Genomic DNA, 22,543 nt, shown 5'->3' on the forward strand with positions numbered 1-22,543 from the left:
TGCTTCTATTTCTTTCCAGAGTCTGCTTCAGTACCACAATATGGCTTTGTCTGGATGTGTAGCTTTAGATCCCTGAAGCTAGGGGGACAAATCCCTTTATGTGAATCATTTCAGTAGCTGTAAGATTATGAAAATCTGTTGGAAACTTCAAAAATATAAACTTGAAGATGATCGGAAGAAATAGACTTTAACAGAACTGCAAGTAAACGTGAAATGTGTAGGTTTTGACCTTACAACTGTTGAATTGGTATTTGTTTAGTTGGATGATGCTCCTCATGGTTCTTTGGTTTTTGCATCAAATTAATAGTGTCAGTATGGTTTCTTGTGAATACCTGCTTGCATCACTAAAGAAAGAATGCAATTAGCAGGTATGATGTTACTGTTTGGAAAATGGACCCTTTCATTGCTGTGGAGGAAAGTTTAGTTGCATTCATGGAGTCACTTGGGGAAGCATGTTTTACTTGACTTTTTCTTTTTTGTCCCTTTGTATTAAGGGTAAAATATATTTGCATTGAAAGAAAGAGGGTGAAAATTGATGACTTAGATACTGATTTTTTGTGTGGTGGTGGTTTTTTGTTTGTTTTTTTTTTTTTGTATCTTTGCCATAGGGAAAAGGTTTTTTCATGCGTGGTAAGTATGTATGAATTAATTCAGTAGCTATTGCCATTCATTTCCCCATTCATACAGTACTAATTCAAAAGTATTAGAGACGTACCATTTAACTAACGTCCTGTACTGTATTCACTGAGAGGGGTCTTTGTTTTCTGTTCTAATTTATTATTGATCTTTCAGGCCCACAGCAGCAGAACTTTTAAAATGCAAATTTTTCCAGAAAGCCAAGGTAAAACGTTTAACCCTACAAGTAAATTTTGCTCTGCCTTAAAATCTACATGATTTTTCTTCTTTCCTTGTATTGATTTTTAACTTATGAAATGTTGGTTTTGCAGAATAGAGAATATCTGATTGAAAAGCTTCTCACTAGAACACCTAATATAGCACAAAGAGCAAAAAAGGTGAGTGTATTCACCTCTTTCTTGACTTGTGTGCAAGGGAAGGCGGGGACTGTTTAATTTCCTTAAATTTTAATGACTTGACTGAGCTATTCTTTTATGCGCTCCTTCAAAGCCTTCTCAAGGTAGCCTTTGGGCATTTTGACTTTCTTCCTGGCCTTGTCAAAATGATGCATGGTACATATCATCGTATGTTATATGATTATTTTTCCCCACTCCCTTTTGGAAACTTATAGGTGAAATGGTTGTGCAAATGAAAAGTGGCAGATCTGCTTGCATATAGGTTCATAAGCTGCATAACTAACTTGTATATTTGATTATCTAAGGAAAAGATGAAGGTACTGAAGTAGTAATTACTGACAACTAGCTCATTTTCTGGGTTATTTTAAACGTTGAATATTTTAATGTGTGGAAGTCAGGGTCAAACTCTACAAGAGGGCTCCTGAGTTACTTGTACCTATAAAGCCTTATTCCAAAATGTATGGAGCTAAATCATTACCATAATTATTATTAACAATATTATTATTAATAATAATTATTAATTATTGAACTAATTATTATTAGTTATCCCACTACTGTGGCATGTGCTGATATTTCTGTGGTATCTTTGGCACTTGTTTAAAGGAGTTTACCAAGTGAGGTGCAGCAGAACTAAACAATTCTTAACAGGTAAATATTTTAAAACTTAAATAATGAAGCAAGCTACTGTTCATAAGAGCTACTAAACAGGAATGAATGTAGACTCCTGCTTTGTGGTTTGTGAGAAGTTAAATTTAATTCCAAATAAGCTCACAATATAGGTTCAGTATGAGTAATCTGCTCAGATTGCTAAACCTCTGCAGGTATCAGGACAAAGTGCGCAGTCTAACTTTCTCAAAGTAGTCTGATTTCTGAGAAGATGTTTTAAGGAGGGTGTTTCCAGAAAAGAACTGTTGCAGCCTTTCGTGACACACCAGTTCCAGGGGTATTGAACATCTGTAGGACTTTTCTTATATTTTCTTAGCAGTGAACTGAACTGGCGCTTGTAACATTTCGTTGTGTTTGTGAATGTTTCATGTAATTGTTTCTATAGCTGGTGTTCTGTGATAGGAAGAGGCTGTCAGTGGGTTCAGTATACTATGAGTTCTTTCTAATTCTTCTATTAGGTAGAAGCAATTTGGAAGATCAGTGGCAGTGGTTGGACTTTGAGAGGTTGGAACACAAAGCTGAAAAAAAGAGGGCTTCATGTAGTGTAGGGGTAGCCTGTTGAGCAGTGCACTATCTGCAAAATGCAAAATTCATCTGTTTCGCCATGTGGTGGCAGCAATGCCCACATAAAAATTGCCCTAACTGGAGAGAGAAAAATAAGTAGAGAAAGAGCATTTTTTCATTTTCCTTCTTGGGCATTGCAGGAGTAATTTAGGCATGCTCTAGTACCAACTCTGTTTCCAATAGAGCATGGACCTCATAGAATTTATCTCAGTTGAGTCCTCAGGTCAGCTGTAGGAACTGCATGTTAACTCATATATACCCATGTACACATACTTATTTTTTTTAACTTAGCATCTGGAATTGCAAAATGAATTCATAGTAGCTTCCCTTGTGCCATCAGCAACAGCTTGTTGAATGTTTTTTTTGTACAGCTCTTCCTAATTTGGAGGAGGAGTGATTCTTAATAAGCAAAAGCTGAATGATGCTAGAGTAATAAATTATAGGTCTTTTAATTGCAGCATAAAATACAAAAAAAATAGGTTTTAGCTTGTGAAAATACTAAATTATTTACATTTTGAAAGGACACTATTAAAATTCATTAGGAATTTAAAATTTAATTCACTTACAACTTTGCATGTAGCTGCTGTTTTAAGATACTATAAAATATAAATGTATTTTAATATTAAAGTTGTGTCTTTTTTTTTTTTTTTAAATAAAAAAGCTCTAAGCAGAGTTCGGTTGCTCAAACATTCATGTAACATGTAAAATGTCTAAGAGGTCACCCTTGGAAAGTATAACCCTTGTAATGGAAAAAAGAGTGTCTCTGGGTAAGAGATAGGAAGGAGCTAGTGTCATCACAGTTTCAATTATCTTCTGTAGCACTGGGTAAGAAATGCCTGTAACTAATGATCTACAGTACCACTGTCGGTGCAGGTATTGGATCTGCTCTGTAGTAATTTATTTTTTCTTACACTTACTGCACGTACAATTACTTTGTTGCCCAGAACTCCAGCCTCAATGTAGTTTTAACTTTAAATTATTTTCTCTTGACGTAGTATTCTCATGTTTTGCTGCTGTATTTACAACTTACATTTGGTAACAGTTTTGACTAAATATGAATACAGGCCTGTTTGTGAAATCACAGGTACACATGGTCTTGTATGTGTGAGGAAAACATTCAAGCCTGTAAAGATACTACCTATTATAAAAACCAAATGGATAAGATTCAGCGTTCACTCTTACAGCGTGGGTTGAAACTACTGTTGTAAACTACATTGTTGTGCATATATTACCCATGTCCCAGTGCCTTTTGTTCGTTTTTAATTGTGTTAATCTTGAAATAATGCCTATTCCTGGTACTTCAGGTAATCAAGGATAACGGTAAAACACTTCTAGAATTGACTGGCCCAGGAGGAACATATCTTGCCTGTTTATGAGCAGAACCTGCTTAAATGCATACCAGTACCGATCTACAGGAACGAGCGTTACACTATGCAACTTCATGGCCATTTTGGGTTTTGTTAATGTTACTGCTCAGTTGGGAGACCATTGCTGGTGTCTAGAAGAACTGGAGAAATGGCTGCTGTGAATGCTCTACGCCCAGTGCAGTCTGACAAGCAGGGGACAGCTCTCCAAGGCCACGCTTTTGTTGCTGATAGAAATGTGGGAGGCCTGACTGAAGCTTCTTGCTTGTTAGATGGTGTTATGGTAGAGCAGCCTGCCCTGTCCTGCTTGGATCAGGGCTGTGTTACATCCCTGTTAAGCTCTTGCTAAGCTGTTGTATAGATACACATTTTAACGTGTGTTGAAGTAGTTTTAGTTTTAGACTGAATGCTAAGTTTTGTTTCATTTGTGACTAAAATTGCTGTATTGGAACAGAGGAAGTTAGAAGCAGCTTCCAGAATTCCACAGTCAGTTTCGAAATCTGGTCACACTAAAAAATTAATTACTACTGTAAGTACTCTGTATGCCCAGAGGCCATTTGTCAATTCTGTGATTTTATAATCCCATTTCTTTAATTTTGAGAACGTCCTGTATGACTGCCACTTTTACAAAGTGAACAGGGAGAAAGGTGTATCTGACTTACATTTAATAGTTGTCTGAACTGTTACTAGTTAAAAAAAAAAAAATTCTGAGTAATAATTGGGCTTGAATTCTATTTTTGGGAAGGTGCTATTGCTCTGCACTGTTAATAGAAGCTCTTTAAACCTTAGAGTTATAAGTTACTGGGAAAAAAATGACAGCATAAAGAGATGATTAGTGTGAGCGATACCAGTTTTTATTAAAATTTCAGTAGAAATACCCTTACTGATGGGTTGAAGTTTTAGGTCTGCAGTACAGCTAATTAAGGGAAATGGATCTGAATGGCATGTTATCCTGTTAAAGAAATTAACAATCCTAGTAGGGAGAGCAGTATGATACCACCTAAGCAAGGTATCATTTGCAACATTTGCATGTTGCAGTGATGGATTTAATCTAATAGAAGCTCTTCACCAAAGATTGGTGTTCATACAGCTGTGCTCCAGACCTTCTGTAAAGCAGAGAGCAACACTAATCTGAGCCCAGATTATTAATAAAAACATATATTCATTGCTGTGATTCTTGACACTTCAAAAAATGCTTACCTCATTATGGCTGATATATAAGGAGAATGGACAGATGCTGTCCTGGTATGATTTTTCTGGAAAACAGCAACTCAATGATAAGTATGTGTTGGCAAGACTGTGTCGGGGATGCCACTCCATCGCAGAGTATTAACTCCTCAGTTTACCCATAGAACTGCTACAAATAAAAGCAAAAACGAACAAAAAAACAGTGCAGCTATTTTTAATGTTGTTGAATACTACTAAAAAAAATAGAGGAGAAAAGGGCATTGTCTTTTTTTGCAAAGTTTGTTTGCAAGGAGATGTTGAAAGTAAAAATTAACAGAAACACTTCCCACAAAATGTGATTTTTTTGGGGTCAAATTTACATAATCGGAAAGTTATGCCTCCATTTGTGGATAGTGGAATTGGAAAATGTTTTAAGGGGTGGACACTTACAGTTTCATCAGCTTTGTTTTAACACAAAACAAAAAGAACAGACTGTTGTCAACATTTGTCAGTTACACTTAAATACAGTTGTGCCATAAGATACAAAGAACTTCATATGGTGTATATGGGTTTGCCCATCCTGTCTTTCATAGTATGCTTTTGCCATTTGTATAGACTTCAGGAAGCTGGATTTTGTGCTCTCAAATGGACCTAATCTGTTAGAGAACAGACCAGCTTTGAAACAAACTATGGAATAGTTGTCTCATTGAGGCTTTTATAATTCAGATGGCTGTAAACTTTTTTATAATAACTTGTCTTACTTTTTTTTTGTCAGGATTTAAAAGCTTACACGATTCATCTTAATCATTAAAAAGTAACCCTACTCTGTATTGGATAGTGTTTTCCAGTTCATAAAGCATCATAGTTCAACTTCAGAATTCATTTATGTAGTGAAATAGTCATTGTCATTAGTGAATGAGCAGATGGGTGCTGTTACTCCAATGTTGTGTTCATAACCTCTTAACCCATTCGAAAATGTCTAGACCATGACCTAACATGAAGTTGGTCAATAATGAGAACTTCTTTTGTTAGGCCAGTAACTTAAATACTTAGCATTTATCTAAGCTGTTGAAACTTAATACTGGAGGAGAGTTTCATTACCTTGAAATGCAAGTGTAGTATATCCTTAGAGACCCTGTTGAATGAGTTCTGGTTAAAGACTTGAGATAGGATAAAGAAACTGCATGATGCTGATGGTACATTCTTTGATCAGGAGGTCTTGTATGGTATTCTTGAAGTTGTTGGGGAGAATGGGTCAAGCAGGACATCCTTGAGATTATGCTGCCCACTGGTATTAGGCGGGAATTAATTTAGCTGAAAAGTGCTTCTGGCTCAAGAAGTTAAAATGATGGAAAGAACAGGAAACTTAAAGGTTTTAATCAGAACAGGCAGTTTAAGGCTAGCAGATTAGAAAGATGGACTGGAATAGTAATAGTGTCATAATAAGGCCAAGTCCAACTTCTGATGAGCACTGAAGAGTAGCTCCAAGAGAAGATTGTTTACCTGCACATGCATAGTTTGAATAAAGTTAGGTAGTATGTAAAGTGAAAAGGGAAAAAAGTCAACTGAATTGCAAAGCTTGTGCATCCTAACTGTGCTGTGTGGGAGCCACAGACAGCAGAGGGCAGCCGTATCTAACACAGTACAACAAGCAGGGTTCAGTCCTTGTAGTCATACAGGCTGTGGGAACATTGCAAAGTTAGAAGCACCTCTAAGTCTGCAATGTTAAATGTTAAAGCCTGGTAAAATGCATGCTGTTTATGTAATACTAAAATATAAACACTGGGGTTTTAAATATTTGGATTTTATGAAAATTGTAGATTTATGTTCATTATTTTCATGATCATTTATAACTTTTTTGAGAACTATACTCAGTTTTTTGTTTTTAACAGCTTAATTCCTTTTAAGTATCTTTAATAAGCTTGGGTCTCTTTAATACCTTCGTTTTCCTCTCTCTGATTGCTCCCCTGTATTCCATGTGTAAACTGTGAGTGTAGGTAAGTGTTCCTGGCAATTTTCTTAATTCATGGCCCTGCCTCCCTCTCTCAGTTTTCCTGTCACATTCATCGTGTGAGCATGATACTGTTTGTGTTTGGCTGTGAAAACAAACCAGTATCATACGTATTTAAAGCAAATTCTTTTTTTTTTTTTTATAAACAGATGTCTGTTCTTTGACTTGTGCTATTTTATCCATTAAATAAAAGAGACAGTATTCAAGAACTAGTAGAGAGTTAAGGAAGTCCTATGCAATTTTAAATTATCCATCTCTTTCGTGCATTGTTCTTTTGTGAAAAAAAAAACGTAATGATCTTGCATTTATTGACTTGAAATTTCCAGCGTAAATGATTCCAGTAGTGAGTAAAACTGGTAATTTACAGATGTAAAAAAAATAAAATTTGTGCGCTAAATGACTTAGGTGCCATTTCAGTTTTTGCAGTCCTTTGTGCTGTATTAAGGAAGAAATAAGTAGTTGTGAATTTGCATCAGCGTCTCAGTTTTTCCTTGTTGACTTGTCTCTCTGGAGGTAATTATATGTGTTTCATAAACATGACATTGCACACTTCAAAGTAAACAGTTGTTTTGCAAGGGTGTGCTGGATAGCTGCTAATACATACTTTAATTCTAACAGAAGCACGGTTAATTATTGAAGAAAAATAATGTGGGATCAAAATTTGATTTATGAAAGCCTAATACCGAAGTCAATGAAATATTATGATCATAATTCTAATGTGAAATTTTAAATGGGATGACAATTTCTGTGAGTGTTTCCATGTTTTGTGGGCACCAGTTACACTTGACTTGGAATTGAAAAATTCAGTTGGAATTAAAAGTTACTTGGATTTGAAGGATATCACAAGATTTCCTTTATCTTGTGAGATAATGTATATGTGAGAATGTTCACTGCTCTTGCTTTTTCTGACTCAGGACATACAACCTGAAGTTCTGATGATGCTTTGTCTCCTCTGGCTAGGTCACCTTGGAATACTGAAATTCAAAACTTTCAGACTGAAACTTGAGAGCACGGGAGATGTGTACACCAAATAGCATGTTTGCTTCCCAGGAGCTTCTCTGTGTTCTTAATTCAAAAGGTTCTTTTCTCTTACATATGTAATATACCCACCAGAAATGCCTAAAGAAACTTCTCAGCAACAGCAAAACCTTCAGTCATCTGTCTTCTCAATCTGCACTTTATGCAGAACCTAGATGTGGTTGTAAAACATAGAGAAGCAATAATGATTAATTTGATGTAGAACATGAATTGTAACTTTGGTTAATTTTCAGGGTTCAGGACCAGCCTTACCTATCATTTTCTGCAGGTATGAATTGTAACCCTAGGAAAGTTTCCATAATGTGGAGACGTGGGTGGCATAATAGAGAATTTGAAGCTACCTGTACTGTGAAAGCTGTAATGCAACAAACCTCCCCAGATCTTGCAAGGGGAAGGGACTTACATAGTCCTGAGTGATGGCTTGCACATCACAGAATTTTAATTCTGAGATGAGAGTTTAAATTAGTGTCTGGCCCTGAAAGACCAGAATTTTTGCAGAATTAGTTTCTATGTCAGGTTAAATGCTTGCTGTCAAAACAGTGTCTTAGGCCTCTCTGCATTTAATAAAACAAACAACAACACAACAACAACAACAACAAAAATGTTCCTGCACATAAATGTAAAACATTTAGAGTTCTGTCTAACTACTTTTGCGAGTGGGGAAAAAAAGAAATCTAGAAAAGACTCGTCCACATCAGAATTTGTATTGTGCAGAGAGGCTTAAGAGAAGGGAAAGCAAATGTCAAAACAACAAGTTACTGTAGTATTTTAACACCTGATTCTTACAGAGCAGAAATATTTGGATGTTATTTTGGAAAGGTAGTGGTACATTCCATTAATAATGATAATCTGCATAAATACTGGTGAGGGGAAAAAAACACCTTCCCAATTACACTTTGGGGTTTGGAGGATGTTTTGGCTTATGTCAGAATAAAAATGAAAATTCCCAACATAATGAACTCAGGGGAGCTTAATAACCAACAGCAAAGGGATTGGGGTATCCACAGGCCTTTAAGACTCAATTGAATGGCGACTTCCTCCATCTCTTGAGGAAACGTCATGACTATTGAACAGAGGATGACATATACACGGGGGAATTCAGGCTCTCTCCTGTACCTCAGATTCTTTTTGGAAAAATGTGATTACAGTGTAGATGTTCGTGTGCAAAATGAATGATGTTCTTTTGCATGAAAATATTTTGTAGAAAAGTGAATTCTCCAATATCTGCCTTTTACCCCAAGTGCTAAGCTATGATTAAATTTAGAACTGTTTTAAGCAAAAGGTTTGTGCCGTGATTGGATAAATTTGATGGGAAGCTGATTTCCTTCATTGCATTGGAATGCAAATAGATGCATAGGTGTGAGGATTTAAATTAGTTTATGTATCTTGGGAAACATTCAGTAAAGGTTTGAAAGAGGCCTGAAGGTAAAATTTGTAAAACCTGATTGCTCAACAGGCTTAAGATGAGTATGGAGGGAACTGGTCTTTTTCTTAGAGAAATGCACAGAGCAAAATCTGCTAAAAAACAGAATTGTGTTCTGTAATGTCCTATTTCTCATCCTCTTTTTTCCTGTAAACATAACAGGAGCAAATGGCATGGTAAATTCTTTATGTTGAATCTGTATGAGACGTGAAGCTTTTGAGACTTGTGATTTAAAAAAAAAAAGGGGGGGGGAGTAGAAGGGGGGTATAAACAGAAAACCTACCTACGTCATCAATTACCAATTAATACTGGCAGTTTAAAGAGCAATTCAGCCATCTTATCTTTAAGAACTTCTGGGGATCTGTAACAGCGGTGTCCCATCTCCTGCAAGAACCATTACACAGTTTTAGGGAAAGGTTGAAATGTACAGCATTGTTTGACTGGTTCCTCCTTGATTGTAGCAACAAATTGGAGTGCCTGTATTTAATGTTTACATTCCTCTTATTATATTAAATGGCAACGGATGATCCAGTTACTTTTGAACCCATAAGATATATAGTTCATATGGCAGTTGTAGTATGATGGTGTTGTGAGAAAACAATGTTCTAGTTGGTTGTTCTTTTTTTTTTTTTTTTTACTTGACAGATTTATGTTCAAGCTGTCTGGAATAAACTGGATTTCTTTATGAAGTTTCTAGAGAGTAGCTGGATAGTAGGATTCTGTTGCATTTGTATATATATATATTAAAGAAATAAGTCATGTTTAGGATTTATTTTCTGTGGCTGACAAACAGTGATGGTCTTCATTGTTTATGTTCCAGGAACCAGTGAAAAAACATTGATTCTAATGATGATTTTATAAAGTTTCAGAATTACAAACGCTTGAACTTTAATTTGTTTAATCTGTTGTCTGGCAAATTAGTTTAAGTGAAGTTTTGTCTAGCTTAGTGTGAATTTTTGTAAATTTTCAATAGTTATGTGACTACACAAATTTATTTGAAGGCATTTGGAAATTAGAGTGATGGACTAACTTATTCAAGAAGCAAAGAACGGATGCTGAATTTGTTTGGAATTCTTTTTACCACTCTAGAATTTGTACTTGTGTTTTTTCAGGCTGGTTTATCCTTTGAGATTTGACTGAGGCATGTAAGTGTCATTCTACGAAGACTGTTTATTGCTGTTCCTATTAAATAGATGATCCTGTATCAGGGCATCTTTTTGAACGCACTAGAGAAGCAAAAGGTTGCTTACAAATGTACTTGTTAGCTTCTTTTGGAGTTCCTGTTCGTGTGCTTGTGTTTATTCATGTTGACAGGTTTCCCTCATGTCTTCAGTCTGTGTATCTTTATGTCCAGTATTAACACTGAGTATTTCCTATTAGTCTGCCTTTCTTACTGAAAGAGCTGGGGTATAACTGATGTTACTGCAAGATGCAGGGGAAGGCATCAGTTACTCCCATACTTCAGAGTTTATGTCTGCCAGGCGGTGGTAACTGTGTGCTCTTAGCCTTTGTCAATTATCTAGGAAACTTGAGCTTTTTTTTTTTTTTTCCTCAAGTGAAGAGAGATTTAATATTGGCTTCTGGGTTTTTGTGAGGCTTTCCATTAATCCTTAAACCCAAAAGCTGCTATAATTTCATATGCTAAAAAAGCTACTTGAGACACATTTTTGAAAATCCTGTAGCTTTTGCTGCCATTGCAAAGGTTGTCTGAATTAATGACAATAAATATTTGAGAGTAATTGAGTGTAATAAATAGGAAAGTGTTCTTAAGTGTAAAATTTAACAGCATGATCTTTGTAATAACACAATAATTTTCTTGAATAAAATCTTGGAGCTTTTTGAAGCAGTAGAAAAGATACTGTCATGAGGAACAATTCTGTAAACACTTGTTCATTTTTGTAGAACTGTTTCATTGTCTCCTCTCCAGTATGTTCAGTGTTGACTGTATTTTCCCCCTATCTGGGCACATGCCACCAGACCAATGCTAACTTCTTCACCTTTATATTTTTTTTTTCAAAAAGCCCTTGAAATTCAGGAATAAATTAATCAGCTTTCTTGGAATAGGCAGAATATTTAGTTGAATGAACACCATATTGCTTTTCTGAGCTAATGTTTGTTTTGTCTTTCCTGCAGCCATGACTGTTGCAGTGAGTTCTGACCATTCTTATTTTTCTGTTATAAAAGTGGTAACTGTCTTGTAGCAGGGAGCAAAGCATATATGAAGTGCCGTGCTGGTCAAGGTGTCTTTAGGAGAAAGCCTGCCTCTGGAAGAGGGAGAAGTCTTTAGGGTCTTTCTGTATCCAGCATCGAAGTCAAATCAGGCCTCTTACTAGGACAGACTGCAGAAAATGTGTGTTTAAATAACCAGCTTGTCATTCTCACTCTCTAGGGCATGTTGGATCGTGTATGTCTTGAATACTGTATTAGCAGATGCAGCTGAACAGCATCAGTGGTAAAATAAAACACAATTTTATCTCTAGAAGAAGCTAAGCTATTTGATTCGATGAGATGCAAGATCTCCAGGAGAATGTGTTTTCTTTAAAAAATAATTATAAAGATTTTCCACTTGGGAATCTACAGCATGCAAACTGTAGAATAGCAGACTGTTACATAGCTAGAAAATAACGGGGAACAGGATTAGGGTTCCATGAAGACTTCTGCAGATGTTTGAAATGGATGACATTTACACATTTGCCTCTTTTTAAGAATTTAGGAACGAATTGCTTTTGGGATGTAAGTTACCCGTGTATGGAGCATGGTAGTGGTAGGTAGTGGTATCTCCTATATAACTGAAGTGTTTAATGCTCATTAGTGCTGTGAATTTTGCTTACACAAATGCATCTTGTTTGCCATACTTTCAGGTTACCTTTACTTTTTTTGTGGGGCACAGTTAAAAATATTATAAATCCGGATGTGATTCTATCCCAAATATTCAATTGCTAGAGACTTTAATGTTAGACGTTAAAGCTTAAATATTTGAAATACTGGACAAATCAGGATGGCTAGTTCAGTAGTCTTCCTATTGAATGAGAAAGACAATAGATGCATAGTTATTACTCATACTGAAAGAACTGGTTTTAAATGTGATCTAGATGATGTGCTCTACCATGTATGAAATGCAACAGGTTTTTTTTAATGTCTGTATTCAGTGGCATCCCACAGTATGTCCTTTTTGTTTTAAAAAAATTAGGTACTGAAATAAAATACTAAATGTGTAACTGGGCCAAGTTCTTTTTTATTTTGAGTAGCTGTGAATAAGGAAGTAGAAAGATCTTAACATTCAGAAAACATTCATTCCCTTCCTTGTCCCCCTACAAAAATAGACTTGTAAAGAGATTGCAGAAGCAAAAGAATCAGTGATGAATAATAGATTATTCTTCCCCCATTCTCTGTAATATCTACATATAGCAAGCACTTCAGTGCCTAGAAGACAACAATTTGTTTTGCTTCCTTGTCGTATTCTGCTTTTATTCAAACTTTGGGAATGTGGGCAGCTTCTGCATTCTGATGCTAGAGTTCTCTCTGTATTAGGCAACCTTTGAGCTAACTTTTGATGGTTAAGATTTACAGTTGCTGTGTTCATTTGGTTATGCAGACTTTCTCCTGGAAAGCTTATGCATTCTATTGTTTGTCAAGAATATTAATGATCTGTATCCTACTTTAAAAGGGCAAGGGCAAATAATTTTGTCAACAGACTAATTTATTCTTATATCTTTGTGACTCTGCATTCTGGAATAACCAGCATACACAGTAATAACTTGTTATCTAATAATTTTGTGGTAGTTACAATTTTTCTCTCATTGTCCAAGCATTCTATGTTCCAGCTGATGTTCGTATTGTCTCTTCCACAGCTGTGGTAATGCTGGCAGTGTCTTAAGTTTTTCTTCCTACAATGTGTTTTTAGTTGCAGATTACAATGTTCTCAGCTGCTTTTGTCTTGGGTGCAGTTTAAATGCCAGTCATTCAAACTCATTTTTTATTCCCTGTGTGCTCTTCTGATTTATGTGAAATATGTTTTCTAATATGCGTTAATTTGTCTTTGTAAAGCTGAAGGCTTGCATTGTTTTCTTTATTAGCTAAAGTTATGAATCAGTTTAGTTCTGTTTTGGAAGGAGCATTTTGTTTTTTTTTAAAACAATAAACCCAAATTAAATTGCGCATGTTTTAACTTGTTTCCGTTTCCCTCTGAATTATTTACTGAGCGATAATCCTTGCATAAAGAGCCATCAATGCTGTGTATTTTGACTAAAGCTGATGGAGAAATTGCAGTTGTATAGCTATTGCATGCCATGTAAAAGAACTTCCTTCCTATTTTCGTAGAAATACAAAAAGTTTGTATTGGTTTCATGCTCTGTCTCAGATTTGCTTTGTGGACTTGAATAAATCACTACATTTGTCTGTGTCTTTATTTCCTTTCATAAAAATAGAAGGCCTGCACCAAGATAAGAGAAATATATAGAACATTCTGAACTGGTTTAATCATAGGGGTGAAATGCATGCATGCTGCTTTTTATCAGTCTTGTAATAGTATTTGAAATGATAAACCAATAGTAAAATTACAGGTACTTATTTACAACATTCCACGTACAACTCCTGTGATGTATTCTTGCTAGGACAAGTGTTAAGATTGTTGTTCTTATTCCCCTTCCTTTCTCATCAAGATTAATGTGCTGAAGCAGAACGTTCTCTGAGGCTGGTTGATACTTGTGCCTTTGGGAGGCTTTTTCATGCTCCCTTTGATCACACTGCCCTCACACAAGAAAGAGAACCTGCATCAGGATCTCAGAAGGGTATTCCAACTACTTAGTCATGATGCAAGGATTTATTAATGAGTTAAGGCTATTCTGCTTCACAAAAGAAAGTTGAGAACAAGAGCTCTTGTCCAAAGAGATGATGTTTTGTTGAGGAATGGAATCTGATTTGTTCTAATGGAAGGTCATTTATCATTGGATTGGTTTTCTTACAAGCTACCATTATAAGGTCTGTCTTAAGTGATGCTGGCCTAGAAACAAAGTTAATTTCTGAAGTGCTGGATGAACAGGGAAGAAAACCCCACAATCTGGATCTTAATGAGAATATGGAATTCAAACTACCTATAGCACTAATGGCTACTGTCACTTGAAGACAAATGTCCATTCTCATGCTGCTGGGCTTCTCTGCAAATTTCATCACTGACACAAGAAAGACTGGAGAGTTGGACTGAAGTCCACTGACTGTTTTAGACTTGCATATGAATATCTACAGACATGTCATCTTTCCAGCAGTTTGAATCATGAATATACAATCACAGCAAACTGTGGATTCAGTTGCCAAATATATCTCTAGTCTTGACACCCAAATTCCCACCTTCTTCCCCCTCCCACTGTACAAATGAAGAATATGGTGCATTGTTTGCAGGATAGTTCATATGAGTCAAATGTTACACTTTATTTTTGTAAGATAAAATCAGAAGAAAATAGTTCTGTCTCATCCCTCAAGGGTAAAGTGTCATTGAATCTCATCAAAAGTTTTGATAAACAGGACACAAAATCTGGGCCTGCTTTCTTTCTTGATCATTGTATGGCATCCTTTGAGAGCTATGTAGTACTCATCCCTAAGTTATGTCTTCAAACCATACTTGTCTTAGCGATTTAAGCTTTCTTCTGTCTTGTCTTCAGGTAAATTTTTCCCTACTAGGATAGAGGTTCCTTTCCCCCTCCTAGAAGTTGGGATGAGTGCTCTGTCTTGCATACACTTGATGTTACTCATTTTCATTAGTTTCCTGTAGCACTTCATTTTGAAGGCAGAAAAGCTCTACTGTCTGTATGTAAGTTCATCTTCAACATGCATTTCAGAAAACAAAAAACACTTATGTTGAGCAGGAGCTGGGAGTTAAGATCTGTCATAAATAGAAGAGATTCTCTAAGTGGGATTTGAGATGTCCTGAGAGAGGTGTTCTTGTTTCACTGTCTCTGTGAATTTGGATAGGAATATCCTTGCTGTTAGAAAATATCTTGATGTTATGCTGTCGGTTTATTTGATCTCTTCAGATCTGCTGCTGTCTCTCCGATTTTTTCCACAGTTTCTTGCAGTGACCAAGTGAAGCTGAGATTATTGGCAAGGCATAGGTGGATACTTTTTGCAGTGGCGAATATAGGTTTCTATAGCCTTCCATTTGTAGCCATCTAGTTTATATTTTTCTGATAACAGTTGTTTGTTAAGTAGTCCATCAGGTCCCCCCAAACTCTCGTAATCACTTTTGTGTAGTGATTTTGTGTTGGCCTGTTGCACTGGTTTTTCATTAACTTTTACAAGCTGAAGCGTTTCAAAGAAGGTTATGATGCAACTGCCATAGGAAAGAATCTTTAAGCTTTACCATAAGGGGCTGCAGTTTGATTGGATAAAATGGGATAATCTTTTCCTCCTCCTCCCTCAATGGGCTGTACCTGAATATTTTTGCTACAGATGCACAATACCTGTGGCACAGATTCCTGCTGTTGTATTGTGGAATGTGAATGCTTAACAAGGTACAGTTAGTACATATATGTATTCTTCAGCAAAATGCTTCTGTGTATTACACAACCCTTTTGTAAATTGAAAGGAAATGATCATAACACAAAACTGTGGAAGAATGTTGTCTAGAAAAATAGCTGCTTTGCTACCAGTCCGATTAAGATGCATTTCAAACATAATTGTAGCAATGGGGCCCGTAAGTAATTGTTCATCTCTGTTCCTTTTTGTTAATTTTCCTTTCCTGGTAGGCCTGTTATAATTGCCCTTAGAGTACATGCTAGAAAAAGCATTTTCTGTTTTGCTTGTTTTTTAGGCCTGTAAGCATGAAAGGAATATAGAGCTATACCAGACTGATGAACATTTCAAGAGTAATCTAAGTGTCAGAAAGACTTGATTATGAGGTAGCGAAAAATCTTCTGAAGATTGTAGCATAGGCACTTGATGTACCTTATAAAAATGTGCTTGCTTTCATCATTCATGTTGTTTCATGAGATGGTTAAAAACAGGTTAGAGTAAAAGATTATATTGTATTCTAGTAAACCTGGACTTGGGAGAACACAAAAGACAAATCTTTGGTGCCCAAAGACAAGTGTTTAAGAACAAGTTGCAAAATTGATTTCGTTTTATCCTGTGGTTATCAAAAGATCTTAAGAGTTTTATTTAAAATGGCTTTATCCTGACAAAGCAAACATAATATGAAATTAGGATTACTGTAAATTGGGGAAATACCATAAAATTATAAAGGGTTGCCCTCACTCTTCTTTTTTTCTCTTCCAAGCAAAGATATGACTGGTCAGTGCTGGAGCTAGACTGATGTTTTTGGTTTGGATCAGTTATGATCATTCTTAAACTCTTAATTACGATCACTGTGTAATGAACTGTATGAACATTGCAATGGCTGCTGCCCACCCCCCCCCCCCCCCCCCCCCCCCCCCCGATTCATATATCTAATGTGGTGCTGCTACGGTGTCCAAACTCTGTAATTGTCATTACAATGCTATTACATACAATTCCAAAGAAAAAAAGACTAGTGTTTTTTTCACAGGTTGGTGGGCTGAATCTGCTCACTGTGCAACCACATTGGTCCCGAGAGGGAGGTAGAGGATTGTGCAACCCTGGTGGATGTCCCCTGACTGTGACTTCCCATAGTAACAAGCTATTAGATTACCTTGACTGCCGTATCTTTGCCCTCTAAGGTCCTTCTCTGGCTGCTGCTCCAAATTCAAAGACTAAAAAGCTTTGGGTGCATAATGTACCTTTTAGTCCTTTACATTTTGTGTGTATTTTATTCCATTGCCTTTTTTTTTTTCAAATACAAGTTGAAGATAGCTGTTTCCTAAAATACTTCATATTCACTATCTGTATGCATTTTAACAAATGTGCAATGAGAAAGACAATAGAAAATCTGAAGAGAAACATCTCTACTAGTATTAAAAGTCTGTTGATTAGTATGTATTACAACAGAAACTTCAGCTAATATATTTTCATCCAATATATGATAATAGTTACATGGATGTATGATGGGAGAAGAGGCGATCAATTTGCTGATATATGGTGTGCCCCTCTTGCTCTGTGCCACACCTAAGATACATACCCACCCTATATGCCTGAATCTTTGTGGCTTTTACCAAAACTGAGACTGAGAAAAGCCACTCTTAATAAAAAATTCCACAACTTCATTTCTAAAAGAATGCAAGTGTTAAGCATCTACCAAAAAAAAAAGTGTGGTAGACAACAACTTTGCATTTTTGAAGGCTGAGTAAGGTTGGGGACTTTACTATAGCAGAAATTAGGATTTCCTGTGAATGTGTGCTGGTAGGAATCAGTCTGATGAGCAAAGTACAAGTCTAGACTTTTGTTTTTCTGACTTCAGACACCTTTCAAGAAAATCATTTAATCTAACACAATACTTTATTTTGAAGCAACTTACTTTCTTTTCCTTGAGCCATTTGTTTATTGCTTATTAAAAGGCAATCTATTTAAAATCTTGATATGCACTCCATCTTCATCAGTAAAGCTTTCTGCTATAACTCTGCTAGCATCATTAAGCTCCATTAAAATCATTCTAGTTAGAATAAGTCTTCTGAACAACTGAAAATGGAAATGCAGAAGAGATTTTGATCAGTGCATGTAGTATGTGAATGTCTCTGTAAACCATTCTTTTCTTTTTGAAAAACATGTTTTTGCTTGTGGTTGATGTCCTCTCATAGGTTAGTATATAGTTGTTGGGGAAAATGCTTGTGCAGTTCCACAGAAGACTACATCAGGACTGTTCCTTCTAGGACACTAAATGATAACTGCAAGTTCCAGGCAAATTGTCTGCTCTGGGTGCCTTTGTATCCCTGGTGATGTGGATAGCAAGAACCTGCTAATTATGCAGCTGTAGCTAAAACTGGTGCATTAGGAGCCTGGTATTGGAAACAGGAAAGGTAATGCAGAATTTGTCCTTAAGTGACGGAGCACGATATTCCTCTAATAGTCTGTACAGTTTTCTGCATTGAATCCACTTTTCATGGATTGTGCAGGAGAGAAGCTGAGCGAGGAATATGAAATGACCACAGATGTCAGGTATTCCATTATGCCAGGAACTCCTCCAGCAAACTAAACAAAAGTGTATAGAATAAAAATCATGAAGAGCTGTTGATTAACCAGAACATCAGTGAAGACTAAAGATGTCTGTGTAATGGAAAGCACTTAATACTTTTGTAGGTTAGACGAGTACCGGGTTCCAGTGGTCATCTCCATAAAACAGAGGATGGAGACTGGGAATGGAGTGATGATGAAATGGATGAGAAGAGTGAGGAAGGCAAAGCTGCTGTTTCTCAGGAAAAGGTAACTTTTGTTTGTGTCAACACATTTATACTTTGCAAGGTATTCTGCCTTAATGTTAATTGTTAGTATTTCTGGGTCTTTAATGCATTAAAGTGGATAGCTCATATTTGACTGCATTTGTTTTCCAGTCACGAAGAGTAAAAGAAGAGGAGAACATGGAGGTAAAAATGTCTCTTTCAATTTTTTTTCTTCCTAGTGTGTGAGTGAAGGGATTTCTCTTTCAATTTCTGTTGTTAAAAATGTGGATTGAGGGGGGAGTGTTTTGATTTGATTCTGCAGCTTTGTACGGCAAGTACTTGTGAGGATAGAGCTGTATGCAGCTGGGCCTGTAACAATTAATTTGAGTACACATTGGGTGAAATAGATAGGAAATTCAAAGTGATGTTATTTTCGTGCCCAGGAGAACTGGTTAAGATAAGTAATTTGGCCATTTTTATTGAATCCTCCTAACTGGATTGCACTAATTGCTCTCTTTTTTGTCAGAGCGATGATGGCTGTTTTGGAGTAGCCAGAAGATGTCCAAATAATTTTTCATTCTCAGGATTTGTATCACAATGTGTAGCTTCTAATTAAAATTCTTGATACTGTATGAAGTAAAATAGTTCAGTACTATTGAATAATAGACTAAATCAGAGTAATAAAAGACCATACTGGGTTTCATGGCCTTGTGCTGAGAGCATAGGAAGCATCAATGCTGTAAATAATGGCTTAGTAAGTTTACAGCCACATTGGTGATCTTTTTAAAAATGCCCGTTCCATGGGTGGTGACACTTGCCACTTCACCTTCAATTTTGTATTTTCTGATTTTCATGGTGTCGTAGAAATCTGCAAAAAGAGTAACAGGTTTGGCCCTGTTTACTCCTGTAACGACCCCAGTCTTTCAGTGTATACAGCTAGTTTACATGCTGCTTCAGTATCTGTTGACCTTGCCGTTCAGGGCTGAGATGTCTTGGGGCCTGTGCACAGTTCCTCAGCCTTCTCTTGCTTTCAAACACCTTGGGGATTGCTGCACCTTGGAGTTTACTCTGGGGTTTCAAATCAACATGTAATGAAAATTGGGCTTCAAGTGCCAGAGTCAGTTTATAGAGGGAGGAGCTTGATTTCACGGAGTGGTTTTATATGCCTGTTGGTTGTATCGCTTGAAGGTCATTTTTGAGATTGTTTATACACCTTCATTCTTTTAAAAACATTTGTAAGCTTTAAAGTCTTGTATTAATGAAGTCTTGGAAATGGTTTCCCATAATTGCAGCACATGTGGAAGTGGTCAGTCTAGCTCTGACGATGATCTCTGAAGCACGGCTTCCACGGGGGAAGCAGATTTTGACAGGCCACACCTCAAAGGCAGCGCTCTGGTCACGGACTGCTGCGTGTTGATAGGAATGGTTTCTCAGAGCAGTTGTCTCTGTCTGACGTTGCTTTTTGAAGGAATGGTGAGCAGATCCCCATTATGTCATCTGGGTGAAGGAAAAAAAAAGTTCTGTTGGCTTTTGTTTTCCTAAATGTTCCAGAAAATGTCCTCAGACTTGTGCAGGTTGCCACTATTGGTGTGTCTCTGTTCATTGTTGATGGGCCGCATGCTCCTGTAAGTGGATATAACAGACCTGTTAAAGATGCAGATATAAAAGTACCAGTTTATATTAATGGAAGGAAGTTAATGGAGCCAGCAAAAAATCCATTCCACTTCTAGTAATCAAATAATTTTCCAAATATTCATTAATTTTTGTTTAAAATACACAGATAACTAAAATCTCATATATCTCAGATCTCATATAACGTATAAAAATGTAGCTTTAATGTGAAAAACTGCTGGAAAAGAATCAAATGAGGTTTGTGATGCACGTCTTTCAATTGTTTTGGGAGGACTTGATTGTAACTTTAAACGAATTTCTGGGAGTGGCGACAGTGTGCCAAGTTGTGTATGGAATCGTGGTAGGATAGAGGACCCTTAGATACTCTGCATGTAGAATGCACTTAGCTTGAGACTTGATATAAATGCTAGTGGAGGGCTGGGCAGGGTATTACAGTCTCTGAGGTAGGAGTGATAGTGTGAAAGATATCTGTATTCACGATTTCTCTGAAAGCTGTTCTCCAAGCTGTGATGCCTGCTTTGATATGCAACTAGTACTTAGCAGGTGGGTAGACTTGAGGAATCAAAATTGCTATACAGAAATAATGGGAATAGTAACTTGATACTCTCACTGTGCAATTATTATTTAATAGATTACTTGAGTTTTGATGCAAGGTAGATTAAAAGTTCTTACTCTTTGTGCTTTAACGTAGGCCTTGCCATTTGTATCTCTGTAATTCAAATACAGCAGTTTTACTAGTATCAGCTATATTTTAGACCGTTACTGAATGTGTTTAAAAAGCCTTTTGAGAGTTAGGGGATGTGTAAAATATTCTCTGAAGTCAGACTGTTAGCATGGCAAGTGTTTCAGGATTTTTTTTTCTTTGGCATCTGTTATAACACTTTTTGCTTTTTTTCTTTAATAGTCTCAGCCTGCTGTTAGTGATGAATATAGTGAAGTTCCATGTGCAGTGAATCTTGTCTTAAGATTAAGGTAAGAGATTCTTCTATTTATTTTAACATTCCTTGTAAGGTGACTGTATTATTCTTGATCTCCCTCATTACTTTCATAATATTAACATAAAATAAGTGCTAACCTCTTTAATCTCCCAGTATGACCAGTATGAATAGTATTTCTGTGACTAATTGCTGTCTTTTAATTGCTTGCTGAAATAGAGTAAAATGAAAAGCAGAATATGAATGTGGCTTCAGGCTAAATGTACCCTTCATTAAGTATTTTCTTTCTTTTTTTCCTTTGCAATGCAGGATCACAGTGAGAGATTTTTAATGAGTTTCTTTCACACTTCAGCAGTCAGCCTCTGACAGAAATAAACCATAGCTATATTACAAGTTGCTACTCAAAAAACATTTTTCACTGGCAAGTTTGATCAGCCACTGTAGAGAAATGACAGATATTTTAGGAAATGGATACAAATATGTTGTCTGACTTTAAATTTGTATGTGGTTAAAATGAGTCACTTTTCATTAAAAGCAGTTTACAACGAAGATTTGATAATGTTTAATTATGCAGTTTAATTCTTGGATAGAAGTGTTTGTTGTAACGAAAAACTAGATAGCTTTTTCTTTATTTATAACTATCTTCCTTAAATGGCTAACTTGGTTAAAAAAAACTTGTTGCCACTCACTTTAAAACTTGTTTTCACCCTGTTTGTTTTGACAAGTGATTACAATATTTCACACATACTCTAAACACTTTTATAGGTAGAAGTAAATGTTATTTAAACACGAATAGAGAAATATTTATGAAATTATGACCAGTATGTTAGCAACAATTAGCAGATGAATGTACAACAAGTAGCTTTAAAACAGTAACATTAAAAACTGTTAATAATCACAAAAAATACACAGTACAGAATGAGTGTCAAGTTCCCAAACCTATTATCTCCCCTTTTCTTTGACTACTTTCCTAGTGACAGCTGCAAAAAGTTGTTTGGCTGCCAAAGGTTGTTTACTGAAGGGAAGAGTAATAAATCTTATTGTGGGGAGAGAAAATTCTTCAACATTATTTGGAACCGGTTTAGTTGTCCAATTTACGTAACAGCCCAGTCACGCTATCAATATTCTTTTTCATCTTTCTGCTGACATACAGGTAGATGAAACCATTTACAAAACAGACCAATTGATACTGCCACATGGAAGTACCAGTGAGGTGCTTGGGTATTTTGAAAGTATGCTGAAACCTGTAGAGTGATAAGCTTCTACCCAGTTACCTGCAACGCTGGCATATCCAAAGGGTAAACATTTTTACACAGGCTAATGGCAGAGATTATGCCTTCAGTTTTTCCTGTAGCTCTTAAGCCAGAATTGAAGGATTGATCCTGAAAGACCTGAGTTTCCAAACTCTTTGTGATGAACTTCTTTTTTTAA

The 22,543-nt window shown here is 36.3% G+C and overlaps 1 protein-coding gene across 5 annotated transcripts in view; it reads left to right on the forward strand.

Annotated features, from left to right (window-relative positions):
* The window catches only part of STK39 (serine/threonine kinase 39), a 92,942-nt gene that overhangs the window by 33,105 nt on the left and 37,294 nt on the right, over positions 1–22,543 (forward strand). For all 5 annotated transcript variants that reach the window (XR_010832379.1, XM_013171421.3, XM_013171417.3 and 2 more), the window contains 5 exons: positions 793–841; positions 948–1,013; positions 18,466–18,588; positions 18,717–18,749; positions 21,082–21,149. Coding sequence is in view for 4 of the 5 variants with exons in the window: in XM_013171421.3 (XP_013026875.1) it covers positions 793–841; positions 948–1,013; positions 18,466–18,588; positions 18,717–18,749; positions 21,082–21,149 (339 nt within the window). In the remaining variant the exon portion in view is untranslated. The remainder of the gene's footprint in view (positions 1–792; positions 842–947; positions 1,014–18,465; positions 18,589–18,716; positions 18,750–21,081; positions 21,150–22,543) is intronic.

The sequence above is a fragment of the Anser cygnoides genome, chromosome 6 (assembly GCF_040182565.1).
Source record: "Anser cygnoides isolate HZ-2024a breed goose chromosome 6, Taihu_goose_T2T_genome, whole genome shotgun sequence".
NCBI classification, from domain to species: Eukaryota; Metazoa; Chordata; class Aves; order Anseriformes; family Anatidae; genus Anser; species Anser cygnoides.